The following is an 18,332-nucleotide window of genomic DNA, read 5'->3' as shown; positions in this document are numbered from 1 at the left end:
TTAAATAGTTTAATGTTGTATTCGCTTTATTTTGGAAGAAAGAGGAAAATGTTTAAATGCGAATAAATTCATGGTTCATGGTCGCAGAAATCTAGGATTCAGGATGAAAACTCGCTACACGTGTGGCGGTTTCCTAACTGCCATGTCGGCTCCGCGTTGTGCTTCTTTGGCCGCTAGAAAAGAGAAATTTCAAACTATTCCCGCTCACATAACGATCGATACAGATACGAATACTTTTAGGGCGCTTCCACCATGACTGGCATTCGTTTTGGTTTTTTTTTTTAATTTTATGCTAACAAAATGATCGCAGCGCGCAGTTGAAACTAACCTGAAGTTTGCCGCAAAGGAAACCGGACGGCTTAGCTAAATCTGGTGGCACGTGGGCATTCGGTGTTGCACATTTGCGTACGCACGCTAGAGCAATGTTACGTTTGCACGTTCTCGCATAACGCGTTTGTAGTAATGTTTAGTTTGCTATCACATTAATGTCTACTTACTGTATAGAGTAGGAGTAATTATCATATCAACGTTACGTTACGTTACTGCTATCAGATATCGATGCTACTAAAACCGCGAGCCGAACAGTTCACTCAATTCAATATAAAACACGATAAAACATGTCTACCGGATGTGCAGTCGGGGTCGGCTGCCATCCGCATCTGGGCACGTTGCCACCACACTCGATTGCGTATTAAAATGCTTGATACGTTTCCGTTTCCTCATCCGCCATACGGGCACACGCACACCGTACGCAAGTGCCAACACACACTGCCTGCTAGGTAAAACTATCCAAATTGACGATCGTTTCAGTGCTCGGCCAACTGGGAGTTGCGCTCCCTCTCTCTCTCTTTGTCTCCCTCGCTCGTTCGTAAGGACAACCGTTGGCCATGGCACCACCAGCCTCTATATCCGGTTCAACGTCTCCCGAAGGCAAATGGAAGATTGCTTTTCGCAGCCAGCGAAAACCCGCCTCACTGCTCGTTCTGCACCAGCACCAGCTCCTGGCGCATCCTGTCCGGCGTATCCCAGCAGCTTTTGCCGCACGTCCACACGAGCACATTGCCATAGTCGATGGGTGCCCGCTCCCCGTTCACCTCGAACCGCAGTCTCTCGATCAGCGTCGGGAGCAGCTGCACCTCGCAGATCATTTCACTCTTGCAGTACTGACAGTGGGGCGGCATGGCGATCTCCTTGATCGGTGCGATCAGCAGCGGTAAGGCGTTGCGCGAATAGCGCAGCAGCTGGCCCGGATTCTCCTGCAGCTTGCTGAGAAACGAGTGGAACATCAGGTCGCCATGCATCGGGATGCCCTTCTCGTACAGCTCTTGGTCGTGGTTCGCTTTCGGCGGCTGCTTCGTACCCGAAGCCACATTGTCCAGCGGACTTTCCAACGGAGCCGTTATCCCTGCAATTAAGGGAAAGCAAAAAGAAATTAATTTGTGTTTTGGGTTAATTGAAATTAACAGCCACTCTCACGAAACTGCTCACCATCCTCATGCCGCTGGTACTCGGCTAGCAGCTCCCGTACGTGATCGGACGCGAGCGGCGCTACGTATCGCTCCTCGTCCACGCTAATGTACAACCCGCGCAGCGTAACGTCCGCAATGCTCCGTGGCACAACCTGCGGCTGCTTCAGCAGTGCCACTAAATCACGCTTCGGCGAGACGGGCGTATCGACGACGACCACTTCCGCCTCCAGGCCTTCGATTTCGGCGGACGCGCGCGTTGTGTACAGATTATCGATCAGCTCTCCGCCACCGGTCGCCCCGGACGCTCTACCGTCGCCGCGCGCATTCGCATTCGTCTCGTCGACACTCAAGTTTTCGAACCCCGGGATCGGTTCCGCCTCCATCGAGTTGCTCTCGTCGTCCTCGTCCGACACCTTCTCGTACTGAATCACATTGCCGTTCTCCTCGTTCAGCAGCTGTTCCGCTGCTGCAACGCTGCTCGTGTCCACGCGCATAAAGGTGGCCGTGCCGAAGCTCTCGCGCACTGCCATACCCTCCTGCCCGCCCTCCTCCTCCTCCTCGTCCCAATCGTCTGCCCCGCTGCACCACGATATGGTGGTATCTTTCGATGCTACCTTGCCCGATCGCAGCTCCGTCACGCCACCGTCCGCACCGGGAGAGCCCTTCTCCAGCGACTGTATCCGGACGCACGTCCACGCCTGGGACTGGGTCGAGCAGGGCGCATTCAGACAGGCAAACACGTACAGCGTACGGTGAAACTGGGAATCGTCCAGCGGGGCGTAGATTTGCACGATCAGCGGTCTCTGCTGGCCGCAGAAAAGGCACGGCTGCACGTCGATCGGACCAGCCGGCCAGTCCTGCGAGAGTTGGCGAACAAAGAGAAGGCACAATTATCGATCGTTGGTTATGGTTGGACTGTGCAGAAGATTCCACCCACCCAGCAAACTTACCGCATGGCCACCGATTTTGTTCGTCGTGTAGGACAGATACGGTCGATCCTTCTCCGCGATTGGCTCGTCCTCGAAGCCCAACAGGACTAGCGTTTGTTTCTTGGCCATTCTCCCGCAGGAAGTGTGGCGTTCCGTACGGCACTGCTGCTGCGGTATCAGCTGGAATACGACTCTTCTTGTGCAAGGACGATTGATTTTTCCTCACCAGGTCGTCGAAATTGTTTTACAATGACAATTTTAGCCGTCAGAAAACGTGCGCAGCCGCACTGACAACAGACGGAATATCTGTCAAAATAGATGCTTTTTCAAAACAAACCACTTGTTTTCGAAGCGAACAAAGAGAACAGTATTTTTCCGTTGCAGAAATACGGAGGAAATAGGTAAAACAACACAAGGTACAAGATCGAAGATTTAACACATTGATTTCAATTGAAAATACCTACCGAAGAGCTAAACTGCATTTTATGTTTCATATTATGTTAATAAATATTACATAAATTAATCAAAATATGATAACTAGCTATTTCAAACTAAATATTGTGATATTATAAAACGAAACTACAAAAAAAGCAAAAAATCAAAAAATTCATGAAGCTTCAACGTGCTTTATTCAACGAATTAATTTCCACCACGCAGACGAAGAACCAGATGAAGAGTGGACTCCTTCTGGATGTTATAATCCGACAGGGTGCGGCCATCCTCCAGCTGCTTTCCGGCGAAGATCAGACGCTGCTGATCTGGCGGGATTCCCTCCTTGTCCTGGATCTTCGCCTTCACATTCTCAATCGTATCCGATGGCTCAACCTCCAGGGTGATGGTCTTTCCGGTCAGAGTTTTCACGAAAATCTGCATACCACCACGCAGACGGAGAACCAGATGAAGAGTAGACTCCTTCTGAATGTTATAATCCGACAGGGTGCGGCCATCCTCCAGCTGCTTTCCGGCGAAGATCAGACGCTGCTGATCTGGCGGGATTCCCTCCTTGTCCTGGATCTTCGCCTTCACATTCTCAATCGTATCCGATGGCTCAACCTCCAGGGTGATGGTCTTTCCGGTCAGAGTTTTCACGAAAATCTGCATACCACCACGCAGACGGAGAACCAGATGAAGGGTCGATTCCTTCTGGATGTTATAATCCGACAGGGTGCGGCCATCCTCCAGCTGCTTTCCGGCGAAGATCAGACGCTGCTGATCTGGCGGGATTCCCTCCTTGTCCTGGATCTTCGCCTTCACATTCTCAATCGTATCCGATGGCTCAACCTCCAGGGTGATGGTCTTTCCGGTCAGAGTTTTCACGAAAATCTGCATACCACCACGCAGACGGAGAACCAGATGAAGAGTAGACTCCTTCTGAATGTTATAATCCGACAGGGTGCGGCCATCCTCCAGCTGCTTTCCAGCGAAGATCAGACGCTGCTGATCTGGCGGGATTCCCTCCTTGTCCTGGATCTTCGCCTTCACATTCTCAATCGTATCCGATGGCTCAACTTCCAGAGTGATGGTCTTTCCGGTCAGAGTTTTCACGAAAATCTGCATGCCACCACGCAGACGAAGAACCAGATGAAGAGTAGACTCCTTCTGAATGTTATAGTCCGACAGGGTGCGGCCATCCTCCAGCTGCTTTCCGGCAAAGATTAGACGCTGCTGATCTGGCGGGATTCCCTCCTTGTCCTGGATCTTCGCCTTCACATTCTCAATCGTATCCGATGGCTCAACCTCCAGAGTGATGGTCTTTCCGGTCAGAGTTTTCACGAAAATCTGCATGCCACCACGCAGACGAAGAACCAGATGAAGAGTAGACTCCTTCTGTATGTTATAGTCCGACAGGGTGCGGCCATCTTCCAGCTGCTTTCCAGCGAAGATCAGACGCTGCTGATCTGGCGGGATTCCCTCCTTGTCCTGGATCTTCGCCTTCACATTCTCAATCGTATCCGATGGCTCAACTTCCAGAGTGATGGTCTTTCCGGTCAGAGTTTTCACGAAAATTTGCATACCACCACGCAGACGGAGAACCAGATGAAGGGTGGACTCCTTCTGGATGTTATAGTCCGACAGGGTGCGGCCATCCTCCAGCTGCTTTCCAGCGAAGATCAGACGCTGCTGATCTGGCGGGATTCCCTCCTTGTCCTGGATCTTCGCCTTCACATTCTCAATCGTATCGGATGGTTCGACCTCGAGGGTGATGGTCTTTCCGGTCAGAGTTTTCACGAAAATCTGCATACCACCACGCAGACGGAGAACCAGATGAAGGGTCGATTCCTTCTGGATGTTATAGTCCGACAGGGTGCGGCCATCTTCCAGCTGCTTTCCAGCGAAGATCAGACGCTGCTGATCTGGCGGGATTCCCTCCTTGTCCTGGATCTTTGCCTTGACGTTCTCAATCGTATCGGATGGCTCAACCTCCAGAGTGATGGTCTTTCCGGTCAGAGTTTTCACGAAAATCTGCATACCACCACGCAGACGGAGAACCAGATGAAGGGTGGACTCCTTCTGGATGTTATAGTCCGACAGGGTGCGGCCATCCTCCAGCTGCTTTCCAGCGAAGATCAGACGCTGCTGATCTGGCGGGATTCCCTCCTTGTCCTGGATCTTCGCCTTCACATTCTCAATCGTATCGGATGGTTCGACCTCGAGGGTGATGGTCTTTCCGGTCAGAGTTTTCACAAAAATCTGCATATTTTATCTGTAAATTTAAACGAAAACAAAATTATAGCCTTGTACAATGCTTAGTACATTTATCTGTAAATTGAAACGGAAACAACATTATAGCATTGTGCAATGCTCAATACATCACATAATAGCAAGCAACGTCTTAGGCACTGCATTACTTCAAGAATGCTATGTTATGCACTCTCGTTTGTGCTCCTTCTATAATAGCTTAATCCAATTAAACCTACGTCAAACAACGTAACTATTTCATCATAAATCCCAAGTGCGATATTTGAGGTATATTGCATCACCACTGAATATATTCTGAATTCGGTGGAAGGGGTGGGAGTGTGGGAGGGAAGGAACAGTCTAGAAACACTTGTATCAATTTACTTTTCCAATCGAAACTTCTAGATTGTAACCCCTCACAGTGACCTAATCTATAAATAAATTCACGACGAAAGGAGTGTGCGTAACATCAAAAATGTGTTTAACAAGAACATTCAGAGCATTTAATTTAATTAATTAATCAAAAACAGCGGTTTGCTTTTCAGCTTGTAAGTTTAGTTTAGCCTAAAGACACTTGCAATCTACGAAGTTAAAATGAGTCATTCAATGGCGACCACACGCAAGCACTTGAACATGTTCGAGCGTGTTCGAGGCCTTAATAACTAAGATAATTTGTTTCACCATTAAATCATACAGGAATATAAATTTGATGTGAATTTTTTAACTAGTCTTATTTTAAAAGATAAAAGATTTTTATTATATTATAATAAAGTTTTTTTTAATATTTTTTTGTAACTAAAGAATCCATTAAGTGAATTGAAACAAACACTTCTGGTTAGTCTTTTATAATTCGTTTTGTTTTCTATTTCAACAGATAACAAAAACTAACTGAAATGTACACTGTACATCGAGTTCATGGCATTAGATGACGCCATTTTTCATTTACGATAATCATCTCTTTGTTCGCAGAAGGGCAAGCTGCGCATAGCTGGTTCATAGAAACCGTAAAAGAAAAAATAACTTTAGCTTTCTAACGCACTTTCAATAACAAAATACATTTCAATACATTTACAATCCTCATACTTTACATGTAAACTTAATAGAGATTTAAATTTGATTTTTTATACAATCACAATGATTGAATTTGAACACATTTTGCAACTACGAACCTTCTCTATACTAACACTAATATAGGAACACAAAAGATTTGCGATGAAATATAAAGATTTTCTTACGAAATATACAACTATTTCGCGAAAACACGCACTAATTAAATACGTTGAGCGATTGAGCAAATGATAAATTGCTTGCACCACAGTCACAGCTCACTGCGTCATTACGCCATCTTGGGAAAAAAAACCCAGCTATACCAAACAATTAAAACCAATCTCTGCCCTTCGCACACGCTTGTCAGAAAACTAAAATGCAGAACTTATCAACACAAGCGTACAGTAGTTGCATTACCTTTTACACAACACAGTTAATAATAATAATTTTCTTTTCTCCACAAAGCACAATTGATATTCTGCTTCACACGTCCTGACTGCGCGTCCGTACTGTAGCACTGCTTGTCTGGTTTTGCTTTAACTTGGCTCGGTCTGCTTCCGCGAATTCCTCGTTTTTATAGCCTTTTCGTCGGCAACAAATACAACAACAGTATCATTTGTGTGCGTCAAATGTTCTGCGCTAAAGTTGAGTTTACACGTGCTGATTTGCGAGTGAGTTTGCAACGAGAGAAATGAGAAGCGGATTTTTGTACGTGAAATAATTATTATAATAAAATTCATTTCGTAAAATTCAGTCAGACAAATCGCAATGATTTACTGTTCTTGTTTGTGCTTTTACGAATTGAACACATTTTATTATACATTATATGCATCAATAAGTGATCACTTGTCAGCAAAATTCAACCAGTGAGCTAAATTTAAGCTCACTTGAGTGAGACATTTGAAGTTCACGATCTAATAAAATCCTTTGCAGTTTCAGAAGTTTTTTTTTCTTCTCAGATTACAATGATGATTCCATAAGTGGACTGTGAGTTAGAATATTATTAAGAAATATTTTTTTATTTCAGTTTTTTTATATACAGATTGAAATATCTCGTAGTGTATAAGGTAACATCATGTAAACAGTCATTCACCATCATCGATCATCGCCATCGGGGATCATCGGGGGCGCCACTTTGTAGACTGTGCCCGATTGCCAATGGAATACGTTAAGCAGAAAATAGGACAATACAGCTTGTTTACTCGAACTGGGTGAGTTTAAAGGCGCCCCCCTTGAGACGCAGAACCAGATGAATGGTAGACGCCTTTATGATACTGTACTCCTGTAGTTGACGGCCATCCTCAAGCTGTTTACCGGCAAAGATCATGCGTTGCTGGTTTGGCGGGATTTCCTCACGCTCATCGATCTGCTTTTTCACACTCTCCACCGTTGCCTCCGGTTCCGTGTCGACGGCAATAGTCTTACCGGTTAACATTCTGACAAAGATCTGCATGCCTCCCTTCAGACGCAGCACCAAATGAATGGTGGATGCTTTGATGATGCTGTACTCCTGGAGCTGCCGCCCATCTTCCAGCTGCTTGCCGGCAAAGATCATGCGCTGCTGGTTGGGAGGGATTTCCTCCCGCTCATCGATCTGTTTCTTCACACTCTCGACCGTCGCTTCCGGTTCCGTATCGATCGCAATCGTTTTCCCTGTCAGCATTCGCACGAAGATTTGCATTCCACCCTTCAGCCGGAGCACCAGATGCATTGTCGAGCCGTGCTGGATGTTGTAGTCGGATATGATCCGACAGTCATCCAGCTGTTTACCGGCAAAGATGATTCGCTGCTGATCCGGTGCAATGCCTTCGCGTTGTTCAATTTTGCTTTTAATGTCCAACACCGTTTCCGAAGCGATCACATCGAGGGTGATCGTTTTCCCGGTTAACGTCTTCACGAAGATCTGCATCTGATGGCTTGATAAGGTCTGATAAACGAGGGATAAACAAAAGATGTGTGTTTTTAATTCCAAAGTGCATGACTGAATTCCCGATCGATGCATTGCATCATTTACGAATGACGAGAACAGCCGAATGTTCAAGTGCAGTGTTCTTCTTGGCACTTAATGGGATCACGATCATGCTTTCTCTTCCGCCAATGAGTGGCGCGTTGTCTTTGTTAGAGTATTTTTACTATAGACTGATGTTTTTTTTTTTGGTCGTACAGGTGGAGTACGTCACGCGTAGATCAACAGTCGGTTTTAAAAATAAAAGTTCGTTGTTCAACGTAGAAGGTTAACCGGCCATGGATACGTTGCACCCCGGTTTTGCTCACGTTTACAACTATCCCTACGTAGCCATGTGATGTCTGGTTTCATCTCTGTTCGTTTGTAGCTACTCTGCTGACTGTGACTGTTGAATGAAATGATCATGATCATTAATGGAATGAAAACCGATTTATGGCAATTGATTTTTTTTCTTCAAACTAATACTCACCTGCTTTTGCTTGAACTATCCCTTTTCCACTATCGTTTTTCGATATCTGTTTCACTACACAGCGAAAGGACGGAATATCACTTAGAAAAGAGGAGCTTTGTTGTCGAGATTGTTGCCAAAACGTACTGAGCCCATCGAGAGCAGACTGAAAGCTTTTTATAGTATAATGTGAGCGCGTGTAACGCACTGCATTCGATTAGAATTAGACCCAGCTTGCGCGTTCTGCTGCAGAATTTTGGCAGAGCTTTCATGCATCACGCGCCTTCCGCATAACTGTTTACAATCTGTTGCGAAAACAGCTGTTCGCTTATGTGGTTTTAATTTAAATGAGAATATTTTTCTATTTGCATATTTTTTATCTACTGACTACTACAGACCATGATCAATATTTCAATCATTCAGTACAATTTGTACAAAAATAGGACAAACATTGAAGTCTTAGCTATTTGGCATACTAAAATCGTGTAATATTTTTTTACTCGTTGTTTATAACTGGAAATGCTTTCACTGACACATAAATCATGCTGGGGCATTGACTCTCGCTTCGGACGACGACAACCAAATTTTGTTTGTTTGCGGTCAAAGTCAATGCCAAGGACTTGGTAGATTTTGTGTTTCGGTTTTGTTTTGGCAACATGACAAAGCTCGATTGTTTGGTAGTAATTATGTCACACACTCAGTGTCGATCGACACTATAAAAACCCGCGATCATTGTTCGAAGGACTCAAACAAGCAGGTGTCCTTGAAGGCAGTACTAAGGTTTAATTATCAAATAGGAGTGTAACGATCTGAGCTAGAAGGTAAGTTCATCGCGTGATATAGTGAGTCGGATAGTGCTGTACCAGACGATTTGTTTTCTCTTTCTCAGGCCCAAACATGCAGATCTTTGTGAAGATGTTGACTGGCAAGACCATTGCCGTGGACACTGAGCCGGAGGCAACGGTGGAAAGTGTGAAAAAGCAGATCGATGAGCGTGAGGAAATCCCGCCAAACCAGCAGCGCATGATCTTCGCTGGTAAGCAGCTTGAGGATGGCCGCCAGCTCCAGGAATACAGCATCATCAAGGGATCCACAATTCACCTGGTACTGCGTCTGAAGGGTGGTATGCAGATCTTCGTCAAGATGTTGACTGGCAAGACCATTGCTGTGGATACTGAGCCCGAGGCAACGGTTGAGAGTGTGAAGAAACAGATTGACGAACGTGAGGAAATTCCACCAAACCAGCAGCGCATGATCTTCGCTGGTAAGCAGCTTGAGGATGGCCGCCAGCTACAGGAATACAGCATTATCAAGGGATCCACTGTCCATCTCGTTCTGCGTCTTAAGGGTGGAATGCAAATCTTCGTCAAGATGTTGACTGGCAAGACCATTGCTGTAGACACAGAGCCAGAAGCAACGGTGGAAAGCGTAAAGAAACAGATCGATGAGCGCGAGGAAATTCCACCAAACCAGCAGCGCATGATCTTTGCCGGCAAGCAGCTTGAGGATGGCCGTCAGCTACAGGAATACAGCATCATCAAGGGATCCACTGTTCACCTCGTTCTGCGTCTCAAGGGTGGAATGCAAATCTTCGTAAAGATGTTGACTGGCAAGACCATTGCCGTGGATACCGAACCGGAAGCAACCGTTGAGAGTGTGAAGAAACAGATTGACGAACGCGAGGAAATCCCACCAAACCAGCAGCGCATGATCTTTGCCGGCAAGCAGCTTGAGGATGGCCGTCAACTACAGGAGTATAGCATCATCAAGGGTTCCACAGTTCATCTGGTGTTGCGATTGAAAGGAGGATTGCAGCTCGTGGATTGAGTTTTGGCTTGGACGGTTACTAGCACACACAAAAAAATGAATCAATTAAAAAAGGCTTTACTCATTCCGTTGATGAGACATCGCGCCCAAACCCCAAAAGCATACAAACTGCCAACAAAATATCAATGGGATCGATCAAAAGACATGGAAATGAGTCCACATATAGACTCGCTGCTTTATACTTATAAAGCGTAACAGAAAATAAATCATTTTGATGAACATAATATTTTTATACGATTTTTCCAATTGTTCCAAGTCGTGGAAAGAAACGCAGCTTTTACTGGTCATTTTGAATTGATCGTTTGAAACGATGTTGTCAAATCCGCCCGACATGCGCAGCTGTCAAATTCGCCGCTGGTCGCAGTGTTGTTTGTTTACAAAATGTTTTCCCGGTTCAACGTGCAGTGGCTGCGAAGATTCGCTTTTCCCGAAAATGTGCGTTATTACGCTGGGGTACACCAGAAAAACCCTCAGCTCAAACCGGCGACAGCTACGGTGGAAACCATCAAAGCCAAACTTGCCTCCAGCAGTACACCGACGGCGGAAGAATGGAAAAGCATACGGCTGAACATATTGAATGAGCGAAGGTTCAACATTACGAACGTCGATAGTGTGGTGCTGGGGCTGTGTCCGAATCTGCGGATGGGGAAATCTTACATCGCTTTTTTACACCAGCAAGGATTGCAAACAAACCTGGCCATCGTTGGGAAGCTACTGCGACTGTACCGGCTGAAGGAGGGAAAGTTAACCGAGGAAGATGAAAGCGATATTTGGCGGATGTACAGTGAGCTGCGGGAGCAGAATGCCATTCTGGACGCGAATACATGCGAGCATGCGATCAATGCGCTGACGCTTACCAAGCACTGGAAACATTGTTTGGAGTTGTTGGAGATGATCAAAATCAGCGGAACGCCGGACAGCTCGTCGTACAACTGTATCGCTACGAAAGCATTCCAATCGGGAGACGAATCAACTGGTTGGATTATGATGCAAGAAATGTGCGAAAACAAGCGTTTGCCAAACGATGATAGTTTTCTTGCTTGGTTGGATTACAGTCGCAAGCGAGAGGATCAACCATTCTCCGCCAACCTGGAACGGATGCTGCAGTTCACCAACGATCGTTCAGTATTTCTATCGAAGCGAATTGGCAAGCAGCTGTTGGAGCTGCCGAGCGAATTCGGCATCCGCGTACAGGAGACCCGCATCACGGACGGCGGGAAGTGCTCCAGCTGCAAGGGAACCCTATCCAGCATTGTCGTGTCTGAAGACATGTTCCAAAGCTTGAGGGACAAGTTTCTGACAGCGGTGCTTATCAATAAGGAAATTTTTAACCGCACCACACCGGAGGAACTGAATCGCTTCCAGGCGTTTCTTGCGAAAACTCTCCCGTACGACGTAGTGATCGATGGGCTGAATGTGGCTTTCTCGTCGGGCAATCAGAAAAGCCCTATCGTGTACGCTCAGCAAGTTGCCGCCGTTGTTCGACACTACGTGCGGCAGAAGAAGCGTGTGCTGGTGATTGGCAGAAAGCACATGGACAAGTGGCGCTCGAGGGAGATGAAGTACATCCGGGAAAATAGTTTCCTCTTCCTTACCGATGATCTGTACGTATGGGTTATTGGGTTGCTAGAATCAACAGTTACTTACTTTACATTTGCTCCCTTTAGGTCCCAGGACGATCCCTTCCTGCTGTACGCGGCGCTGGAAAGTGGTCCGAAGACAGACTTCTTCTCGCGGGATCTGATGCGAAAGCATTCGTTTATGCTGGGCAATGAGCTGAGCGGAGTATTCAAACGCTGGCAGCAGGAACATCAGTACTCGCTACTTTCCATCATGCCTGACGGGCGAGTGCTGATAAAAGCACCGTTCAAGTATGAACTGTACGCGCACAAGTCCTGTGATAACCGATGGCACGTGCCACTAGTTGAGCTAGGATACCGTATACCAAAGGTAGAGAAACAAAACGATTGGCTTTGCCTAAGCATTGAGTGAACGATGCGATTAGATGGATTCGAATAAAACTGGATTAAATAGTTATGAAAAGAGAAAACTGTACGTTGGTGTTGTACCATGAAGAAAAGAAAGGAAACAACTGAAACGAATTTCCCAATGCCATCGTGACAGCTGATCGTTTGACAGTTGACCGGCTGTATTTGTTTACAATAGGAATCAAAACATTTGGTGGACCGTAGAGTGCAATGAACGCGATAGCGAAAGGGAAATTAGGAAGGCTTTTACTGAAGAAAAACATTTCTGTAGTGTCTAGTCAGCACAATCCACCAACGGGCAACGGAAAAGAGCAAAGTAATGTAAGTGATGTGCACAATGAACTTGACCCAAACAATCAAGCGTCATTCGGGAAGTCTCTACCGATGGATGAACAGGATCTGGCAAGCGATTCAGAGGCGAGCAGTGTTGGTGACCATCTTGTCGATCCAAACACGATCAATTTGGATGGATCGTTCTTCTCACCAACATTTGAAAATCAATTTCCTATCGCACGGCATAATGTTGACGACTCATGGCAGGAAGATGCAAAACAGTCTGACTCGGAGTCCGAAGAACCAACCGGAGAGGATGACCGTATGTACCAGATATTCTCGCAGATATCAGAATACGATAGGATGGTGAAGGAAGCGAATGAGTGTAGCGAATCCTTTGAACGAAGGAGAAAGCAAGTGGATTTGTCTCAGCAGTTGCCGACCGATGATTACGATGAGCCATTTCTACTAACTCAAGCGGAATGTTTCCCGAAAAACCCATCTGCCGGCAACGATCCCGACTGGGAATGTGTAGCTGCTGAACAGCATGCACACACTGAAGAGATGAAAAACGTGGAAATATTCGTTTCCACTAGCAGCTCACAAAAGCCCAAAAGGCTGCTAGATCCGGCAGAAAAGCTAAAGCGTCAGGAATGGGAAAACGCCAAAAAGCTATACCTTGCTACGCACAAAACGCACCTCTTGCTGCTGCTTGCTTATGGCATTAGAATTAATCGAACCGTAAACCATAACATGGTTGAATTTGCTTCGGAACTGTATGACCTGATTGCGAAAAGTGAGCTGACAGCGACTGATTCGACGAGTTTGGAATTTATTCAATCTGTCGTCGCGTACTACAAAACTGTGATGAAACAATCCACGGCGGGTGGTGGTCCACGCATGGGCAAACAAAGAAACGCATTCGTACGGCAACTTGTTGCACGTGAGGTAACTTCTAGAAAAATGCTTAATGTGATTCTTCTTACCTTGTTACGCTTTCTAAGCGTTCGCGCAAGACTCGTGATGAGCTTGGACGTGGTACCGAAGTATCCTCCATCAGCGAAATCCACTCTGAAGACTCAGTGCCAAAATCCACCCAAGGGAAATGTAAAAAGTGCTAGTGGTACGCAACGGTACGGAGATGTCCCTTTAACAACGACCGAAATATTGAAACGTAAACCGGAAATACAGCAAATGTTTCAAATGTCCCAACTCGACGGAGCGGATGATGAGCTGTTGTTGAAGAGAAAAGATTCCCCGAAACCACAGCTTTGGAGTCTGAAACCATCATCAAATGGAGGAATAAATGATCCTAAAATGGGAGAGGCTATGGAGCTGGATTCAACCACTAAACCAAAAGCTGTTAAGATGGCAACATCCAACTACTTTTCGAAAAAAGTTGCGCTTAGTCAAGCTACAATCGAGAATAAGAACACAACTAATAGAAAACCAAACTTTGCAAATCTTCGTAAAAATGGAATAGAATCATCTTCGAAGACCGATGGAGAAGTAGAAGAAAAGCGGTTAAAATTGGTTTCCTGTAAGTACTTCCGCAAGAAGCCTAAAGTGGGACAAACTTTCGGGTCACGAGAGCACAAAAGTACCACCACCAAAGATAAACCCAATCTAGCCAAGCTTCTCAAAAATAAACCAGAATCTGCTTCGGGCGTAAATACGAAAAGAACAGATCCGAAGTATAGTGTACCTGAGCTCGATACCTGGATCGAATGTTATCTCGAACAGGAGCAACGCTGGACCGTAGTTGAGGCGGGTCTAGGACAAACCGACTGTTTGGATCCTGTGATAGATCGTATCCTTGCGCCGGTAGCTTATGTGTTTGCCTGGGAAGCGGATGGCACCATCGTGGACGTGTCTTCACGCTACCGTTGGCGGAATGAGCAGCTTGCGTTACGGAATCGAGTCGACGGCAAATGGCTTTTCAAAGCGCTGGCACCCTATCGTTTTCGTGGCGTAGATGAAGCACGACTGCGAGAGCAGCTAGAATTTCGCCGTCTTAAGCTGCGTGCACCGATGCCCACTACTATCGCACAGTAAGCATTACGCCTTCAATGCATGGATCTTTGCATTCAACTACAATTGTTTTGTTTTCAGGTGCAAAAATCATCCATCCTATTGTTTACACCGACATTTGCAAAAGTTTCAAGGCATCTATCCTCCGGACGCACCACCGCTCGGTTACATACAGGGCGAACCGCTCTATGCCCGGGAGTGTGTCCATACGTTGCACTCTCGGGAGGTTTGGTTGCGGCACGCGAAGGTGATCCGCCTGTTTGAGCAACCGTACAAAATAGTGCGCACCAAGCTGAAGCGCCAGCCAGCCGATCTGGAGCTGTTCGGCTACTGGCAAACGGAAGACTACATCCCGCCGGAACCGGTTAATGGTATAGTGCCACGAAATGCCTACGGTAATATCGAAATCTTCAAAGAGTGTATGCTGCCGAAAGGCACAGTACATTTGAAGCGTAAGTATCGTCTTCTGCTGGAATGGAATGGTTCGTTGGCGGAGGTGCGTGTAATGGTGTACTATTTTTTTCATTCTACAGAATACGGCCTCTCGTACGTTTGCCGCAAGCTGGGCATCGACTATGCCGTCGCAGTGGTCGGGTTTGGGGTGCATGCCGGCGGTAATCATCCCGTGTTCGATGGCATTGTGATATGTGAAGAACATCGCGATCGTCTGCTGGAAGCCTGGAGGCGACATCAGGATGAAGTGGCACAGAAAAAGTTAGAAAAGAAGCAGAACGCGGTGTTGAACAACTGGGTTAAGCTGGTGAAGGGTTTGCTTGTGCGAAAGAAGCTGAAACACAAGTACAACTTTGAAGGATGGTAGAAAATTACGTTGTATGCGAATAAAACGTTAAGTTTGGTGCTTTAAATGCTTCTAAGCCTGTTTATTATCTACTAGGCTTGATTAGTTTCGAGACAATACTAGGAATGAGGTAAGTTCGTGTTTTGGACGAGTTCTTGGACCAGAATAGGTTCTGCGTAAGTTCAAGAACCGATAGAGATACAGCTCCAGATAATGATCACCGGAACACTGTGCAGTATCTGTACATTTTATTTATGCATCAGTCTGCCTGCACACTTCTCCAGTTCCGCTTACAAAATTGTATCATTTCCTAGTACAAAGCAGATACATGCAGTCTGGATAAAAATTCCCGTGCCATAAATAGCTCCGGATGATGGGGATCATATCTTGACAGTGGTTTACACCGCAGATCTCACGTTGATTGTGGAGATAAATGATTTCACAAGATGTGTCCCTGCGGCACCAGAGGAGACGGTCTGTTGTTCGATGTTTAGCCCCACCTTCCAGTAGCGTGCCACCGTCCGTTCCAGCACGACACGTAACCAGCTTGCGACGATGAGCTCGTCAGCGAAGCTGACCGTGGTGGAGGTGCGTGAATCCTTGCAGCGTTTCGGTCTAGCGGATTATATCGTGTTCGTAGCCAGCCTGCTAATATGTGTCGTGATCGGCGTGTACTTCGGGTGGAAAGACTGGAGTGTTCAGCGAAAGCGCAAACAGAACGTGCGACGTGGTTCGGCTGCACTGAACTATCTTGTCGGCGGTAGAAAGATGAAGATTTTCCCCGTGGCCATGTCACTGATTGCCAGCTTCATATCCGGCATTGCGGTGATGGGTGCGTCGACCGAAACGTATCTGCATGGTACGCAGTTCTGCTACGTCTTTACCGCCATCATACTAATGGCCGTTAGTATGAACTTTATATTTCTGCCCGTGTACCAGGGACTAGAAATCACGTCGGCGTACGCCTATCTGCAGCTGAGATTCGATCGACGTATAAGGCTGCTCGGGTCGGGGTTGTTTACACTGGCAACGGTAAGAATCGATAGGCTCCGTGGAAAATGAGCCATTCTTATGTAGATAACAAACTTTAACGGCTTTATTCTTGCAGCTACTTCATCTTCCGATCGTGATCTATGTGCCTGCGTTGGCCTTCAATCAGGTGTCCGGCGTTAATGTGCACATTGTGTCGACCAGTGTCTGCATGGTGTGTATATTCTACACCTTGGTGGTAAGTACTACAAAGAGACGAGAGTACGAAAACGGCATGCTCCAGTATCAATTCCATCGCATGTTTAACAGGGTGGCATTAAAGCGGTCGTTTGGACGGATGTGATACAGATGTTCATCATGATCGGTGCCTTGATCTTGATCGTGATCAAAGGAACAGCCGACATAGGAGGTCTCGGAGTTTTGATCGAACGGAACATGGCAAGCGGAAGAATTGAAGCTCCTAAGTAAGTGTTTAGTGGAGTAAGTGGCGTGCGAAAAGAAAGCGAAGCTCTCTTATCAACTCCAAATTTCCCAAAGTTTCAATTTCGATCCAACAGAACGGCACACCATCTGGGCGATCTTTATTGGCGGTGGATCGTTTTGGATGGGCAAAAATGCCATTCATCAGATGATGATCCAGCGCTACCTGGCACTGCCCACGTTCCGCGATGCACAGAAAGCACTGCTATGCTTTACGGTGGGCATAATACTGCTCCTGATGACCTGTTTCTACAACGGCTTGCTGATATACGCCACCTTCCACGATTGCGATCCCCTGACGACGGGTTTGGCAAAGGCCAAGGATCAACTAATACCGGTCCTGCTGATGAAGGTGCTTGGCAACTATCCCGGGCTAGCTGGATTATTCATATCGGGCATATTTAGTGCATCGCTTAGTTCGCTTTCCACCGGACTAAACTCACTGTCGGCGATCGTGCTGGAAGACTTTGTGAAACCGTTCGTACGGAAACCGTTGAGCGAACGAAGCACGCGTTACATTATGCGTGGAACCGTGTTAGGCTTCGGTATAGTGGCGGTCGCACTAGTACTGGTGGTAGAGAAGCTTGGCACCGTGTTGCAACTGTCGATGAGTTTGGTGCCCATTTCGCTCGGTCCTTTGCTGGGGTTGTTTCTGCTCGGGATGCTACTACCATGGGTTGATGCAAGCGTAAGTGTCGATCGATCGTTCACATACAGCACGAATTTCATTTCAAACATTTTTCCATTTTATTACAGAGCGCATTCGGTGGTGCACTATGTGGTCTGCTAACCATGTCGTACATCGTTATACGAGCCCAGATTGCGGTAGCTGCAAGAGAGATGCCCATCCCAGCAAAGCCAGTATCGGTGGAAGGATGCGAGTACGAATTCGAACTTCCGCCAGGATATAACACATCCACCGCACTGCCCACACCACCGGTGGAAAAATCCATCCATCACGTGTCCTACCTGTACTACACATTCATCGGAGCCGCGACAACTGTGCTGATCGGGTCCATCAGTGCCGCCATTCTGCGTCGTCAACAACCCAGCAAACTGGATCCGCTACTGGTTGCTCCGTTTGTGAGGAAGATTTATTTCCCCCAATCCATACCGCGCACGGTTGTGACTACGCACACGTTCGATAATAAAGAGGATACCGCACTGTATCTGACTTGTCTGTTGATTAACGAGTACGCTGCTAGGCGCAATTATGTGGCCCTTACCCATGCACAGCCGCCCACGGGTACACGTGGGTGATGGTGCCTGCTGATGACGATCAAAAGTCAAGAGGCTGTCCGTTATCATGTCTGTGTCATGGATGGGTGGCTTCCGACTTCGGGTCGGTTGGTTGAGCTGCATCCTCAGTGGGACACTGTTTGTACTGTGGCATTATTTATGCACCT

At 46.7% G+C, this 18,332-nt stretch overlaps 7 protein-coding genes across 8 annotated transcripts; 4 read left to right on the top strand and 3 right to left on the bottom strand.

Moving 5' to 3' along the window:
* On the bottom strand, positions 1-2,704 carry LOC1281151 (programmed cell death protein 2-like). The gene is made up of 3 exons (XM_321090.6): positions 2,420-2,704; positions 1,489-2,326; positions 1-1,405 (listed from the first exon to the last, which is right to left on the bottom strand). The coding sequence occupies exons 1-3, from the start codon at positions 2,525-2,527 to the stop codon at positions 972-974; spliced, it is 1,380 nt and encodes a 459-aa protein (XP_321090.5). The 5' UTR covers positions 2,528-2,704; the 3' UTR covers positions 1-971.
* A 300-nt stretch (positions 2,705-3,004) lies between these two features.
* LOC3290537 (polyubiquitin-C) lies at positions 3,005-6,724 on the bottom strand. Of its 2 annotated transcripts, none has more exons than XM_550846.4 (2): positions 6,542-6,724; positions 3,005-5,102 (listed from the first exon to the last, which is right to left on the bottom strand). In XM_550846.4, exon 2 carries the CDS (start codon positions 5,093-5,095, stop codon positions 3,038-3,040), a length of 2,058 nt encoding a protein of 685 aa, XP_550846.4. In that variant the 5' UTR covers positions 5,096-5,102; positions 6,542-6,724; the 3' UTR covers positions 3,005-3,037. The 2 variants fall into 2 exon arrangements, with proteins under 2 accessions (XP_550846.4, XP_061500003.1); XM_061644019.1 differs by having other exon boundaries at positions 6,247-6,693.
* Positions 6,725-7,116: 392 nt separating this feature from the next.
* On the bottom strand, positions 7,117-8,951 carry LOC1281152 (polyubiquitin-B). The gene is made up of 2 exons (XM_321091.6): positions 8,560-8,951; positions 7,117-8,051 (listed from the first exon to the last, which is right to left on the bottom strand). The coding sequence occupies exon 2, from the start codon at positions 8,031-8,033 to the stop codon at positions 7,323-7,325; it is 711 nt and encodes a 236-aa protein (XP_321091.4). The 5' UTR covers positions 8,034-8,051; positions 8,560-8,951; the 3' UTR covers positions 7,117-7,322.
* Positions 8,952-9,112: 161 nt separating this feature from the next.
* LOC1281153 (polyubiquitin-B) lies at positions 9,113-10,592 on the top strand. Its single transcript, XM_321092.5, has 2 exons — positions 9,113-9,359; positions 9,428-10,592. The coding sequence occupies exon 2, from the start codon at positions 9,436-9,438 to the stop codon at positions 10,363-10,365; it is 930 nt and encodes a 309-aa protein (XP_321092.3). The 5' UTR covers positions 9,113-9,359; positions 9,428-9,435; the 3' UTR covers positions 10,366-10,592.
* Positions 10,593-10,695: 103 nt separating this feature from the next.
* Positions 10,696-12,415, top strand: LOC1281154 (mitochondrial ribonuclease P catalytic subunit; the record flags this gene model as incomplete). Its single annotated transcript, XM_321093.5, has 2 exons — positions 10,696-11,969; positions 12,033-12,415. Coding segments are annotated over 2 exons (1,599 nt in total), but the record flags the coding sequence as incomplete, so codon positions are not given.
* Positions 12,416-12,448: 33 nt separating this feature from the next.
* LOC1281155 (DNA repair protein complementing XP-C cells) lies at positions 12,449-15,523 on the top strand. The gene is made up of 3 exons (XM_321094.6): positions 12,449-14,677; positions 14,739-15,109; positions 15,191-15,523. Exons 1-3 carry the CDS (start codon positions 12,564-12,566, stop codon positions 15,475-15,477), a joined length of 2,772 nt encoding a protein of 923 aa, XP_321094.6. The 5' UTR covers positions 12,449-12,563; the 3' UTR covers positions 15,478-15,523.
* A 150-nt stretch (positions 15,524-15,673) lies between these two features.
* On the top strand, positions 15,674-18,325 carry LOC11175493 (sodium-coupled monocarboxylate transporter 1). Its single transcript, XM_003435931.2, has 5 exons — positions 15,674-16,488; positions 16,565-16,684; positions 16,756-16,910; positions 16,984-17,614; positions 17,683-18,325. Exons 1-5 carry the CDS (start codon positions 16,012-16,014, stop codon positions 18,184-18,186), a joined length of 1,887 nt encoding a protein of 628 aa, XP_003435979.2. The 5' UTR covers positions 15,674-16,011; the 3' UTR covers positions 18,187-18,325.
* The last annotated feature ends 7 nt before the right edge of the window (positions 18,326-18,332 follow it).

The sequence above is a fragment of the Anopheles gambiae genome, chromosome 2 (genome assembly GCF_943734735.2).
Source record: "Anopheles gambiae chromosome 2, idAnoGambNW_F1_1, whole genome shotgun sequence".
Taxonomy (NCBI): Eukaryota; Metazoa; Arthropoda; class Insecta; order Diptera; family Culicidae; genus Anopheles; species Anopheles gambiae.
The sequence above is the reverse complement of the archived record's forward strand: the minus strand, read 5'-3'. Positions and strand labels throughout refer to the sequence as shown.

What these genes read in the sequence shown, in the direction of transcription:
- LOC1281151 (XM_321090.6), bottom strand. Translation starts at nt 2,527, where the DNA reads ATGGCCAAGAAACAAACGCTAGTCCTGTTGGGCTTCGAGGACGAGCCA. An exon ending in ACAAAATCGGTGGCCATGCG is followed by an intron (nt 2,327 to 2,419) that starts GTAAGTTTGCTG and finishes CAACTCTCGCAG; the next exon opens with GACTGGCCGGCTGGTCCGAT. An exon ending in GTACCAGCGGCATGAGGATG is followed by an intron (nt 1,406 to 1,488) that starts GTGAGCAGTTTC and finishes CCTTAATTGCAG; the next exon opens with GGATAACGGCTCCGTTGGAA.
- LOC3290537 (XM_550846.4), bottom strand. Translation starts at nt 5,095, where the DNA reads ATGCAGATTTTTGTGAAAACTCTGACCGGAAAGACCATCACCCTCGAG.
- LOC1281155 (XM_321094.6), top strand. Translation starts at nt 12,564, where the DNA reads ATGAACGCGATAGCGAAAGGGAAATTAGGAAGGCTTTTACTGAAGAAA. An exon ending in ATGCCCACTACTATCGCACA is followed by an intron (nt 14,678 to 14,738) that starts GTAAGCATTACG and finishes TTTTGTTTTCAG; the next exon opens with GTGCAAAAATCATCCATCCT. An exon ending in AGGCACAGTACATTTGAAGC is followed by an intron (nt 15,110 to 15,190) that starts GTAAGTATCGTC and finishes TTCATTCTACAG; the next exon opens with AATACGGCCTCTCGTACGTT.
- LOC1281153 (XM_321092.5), top strand. Translation starts at nt 9,436, where the DNA reads ATGCAGATCTTTGTGAAGATGTTGACTGGCAAGACCATTGCCGTGGAC.
- LOC11175493 (XM_003435931.2), top strand. Translation starts at nt 16,012, where the DNA reads ATGAGCTCGTCAGCGAAGCTGACCGTGGTGGAGGTGCGTGAATCCTTG. An exon ending in GGTTGTTTACACTGGCAACG is followed by an intron (nt 16,489 to 16,564) that starts GTAAGAATCGAT and finishes TTATTCTTGCAG; the next exon opens with CTACTTCATCTTCCGATCGT. An exon ending in GGAAGAATTGAAGCTCCTAA is followed by an intron (nt 16,911 to 16,983) that starts GTAAGTGTTTAG and finishes AATTTCCCAAAG; the next exon opens with TTTCAATTTCGATCCAACAG.
- LOC1281152 (XM_321091.6), bottom strand. Translation starts at nt 8,033, where the DNA reads ATGCAGATCTTCGTGAAGACGTTAACCGGGAAAACGATCACCCTCGAT.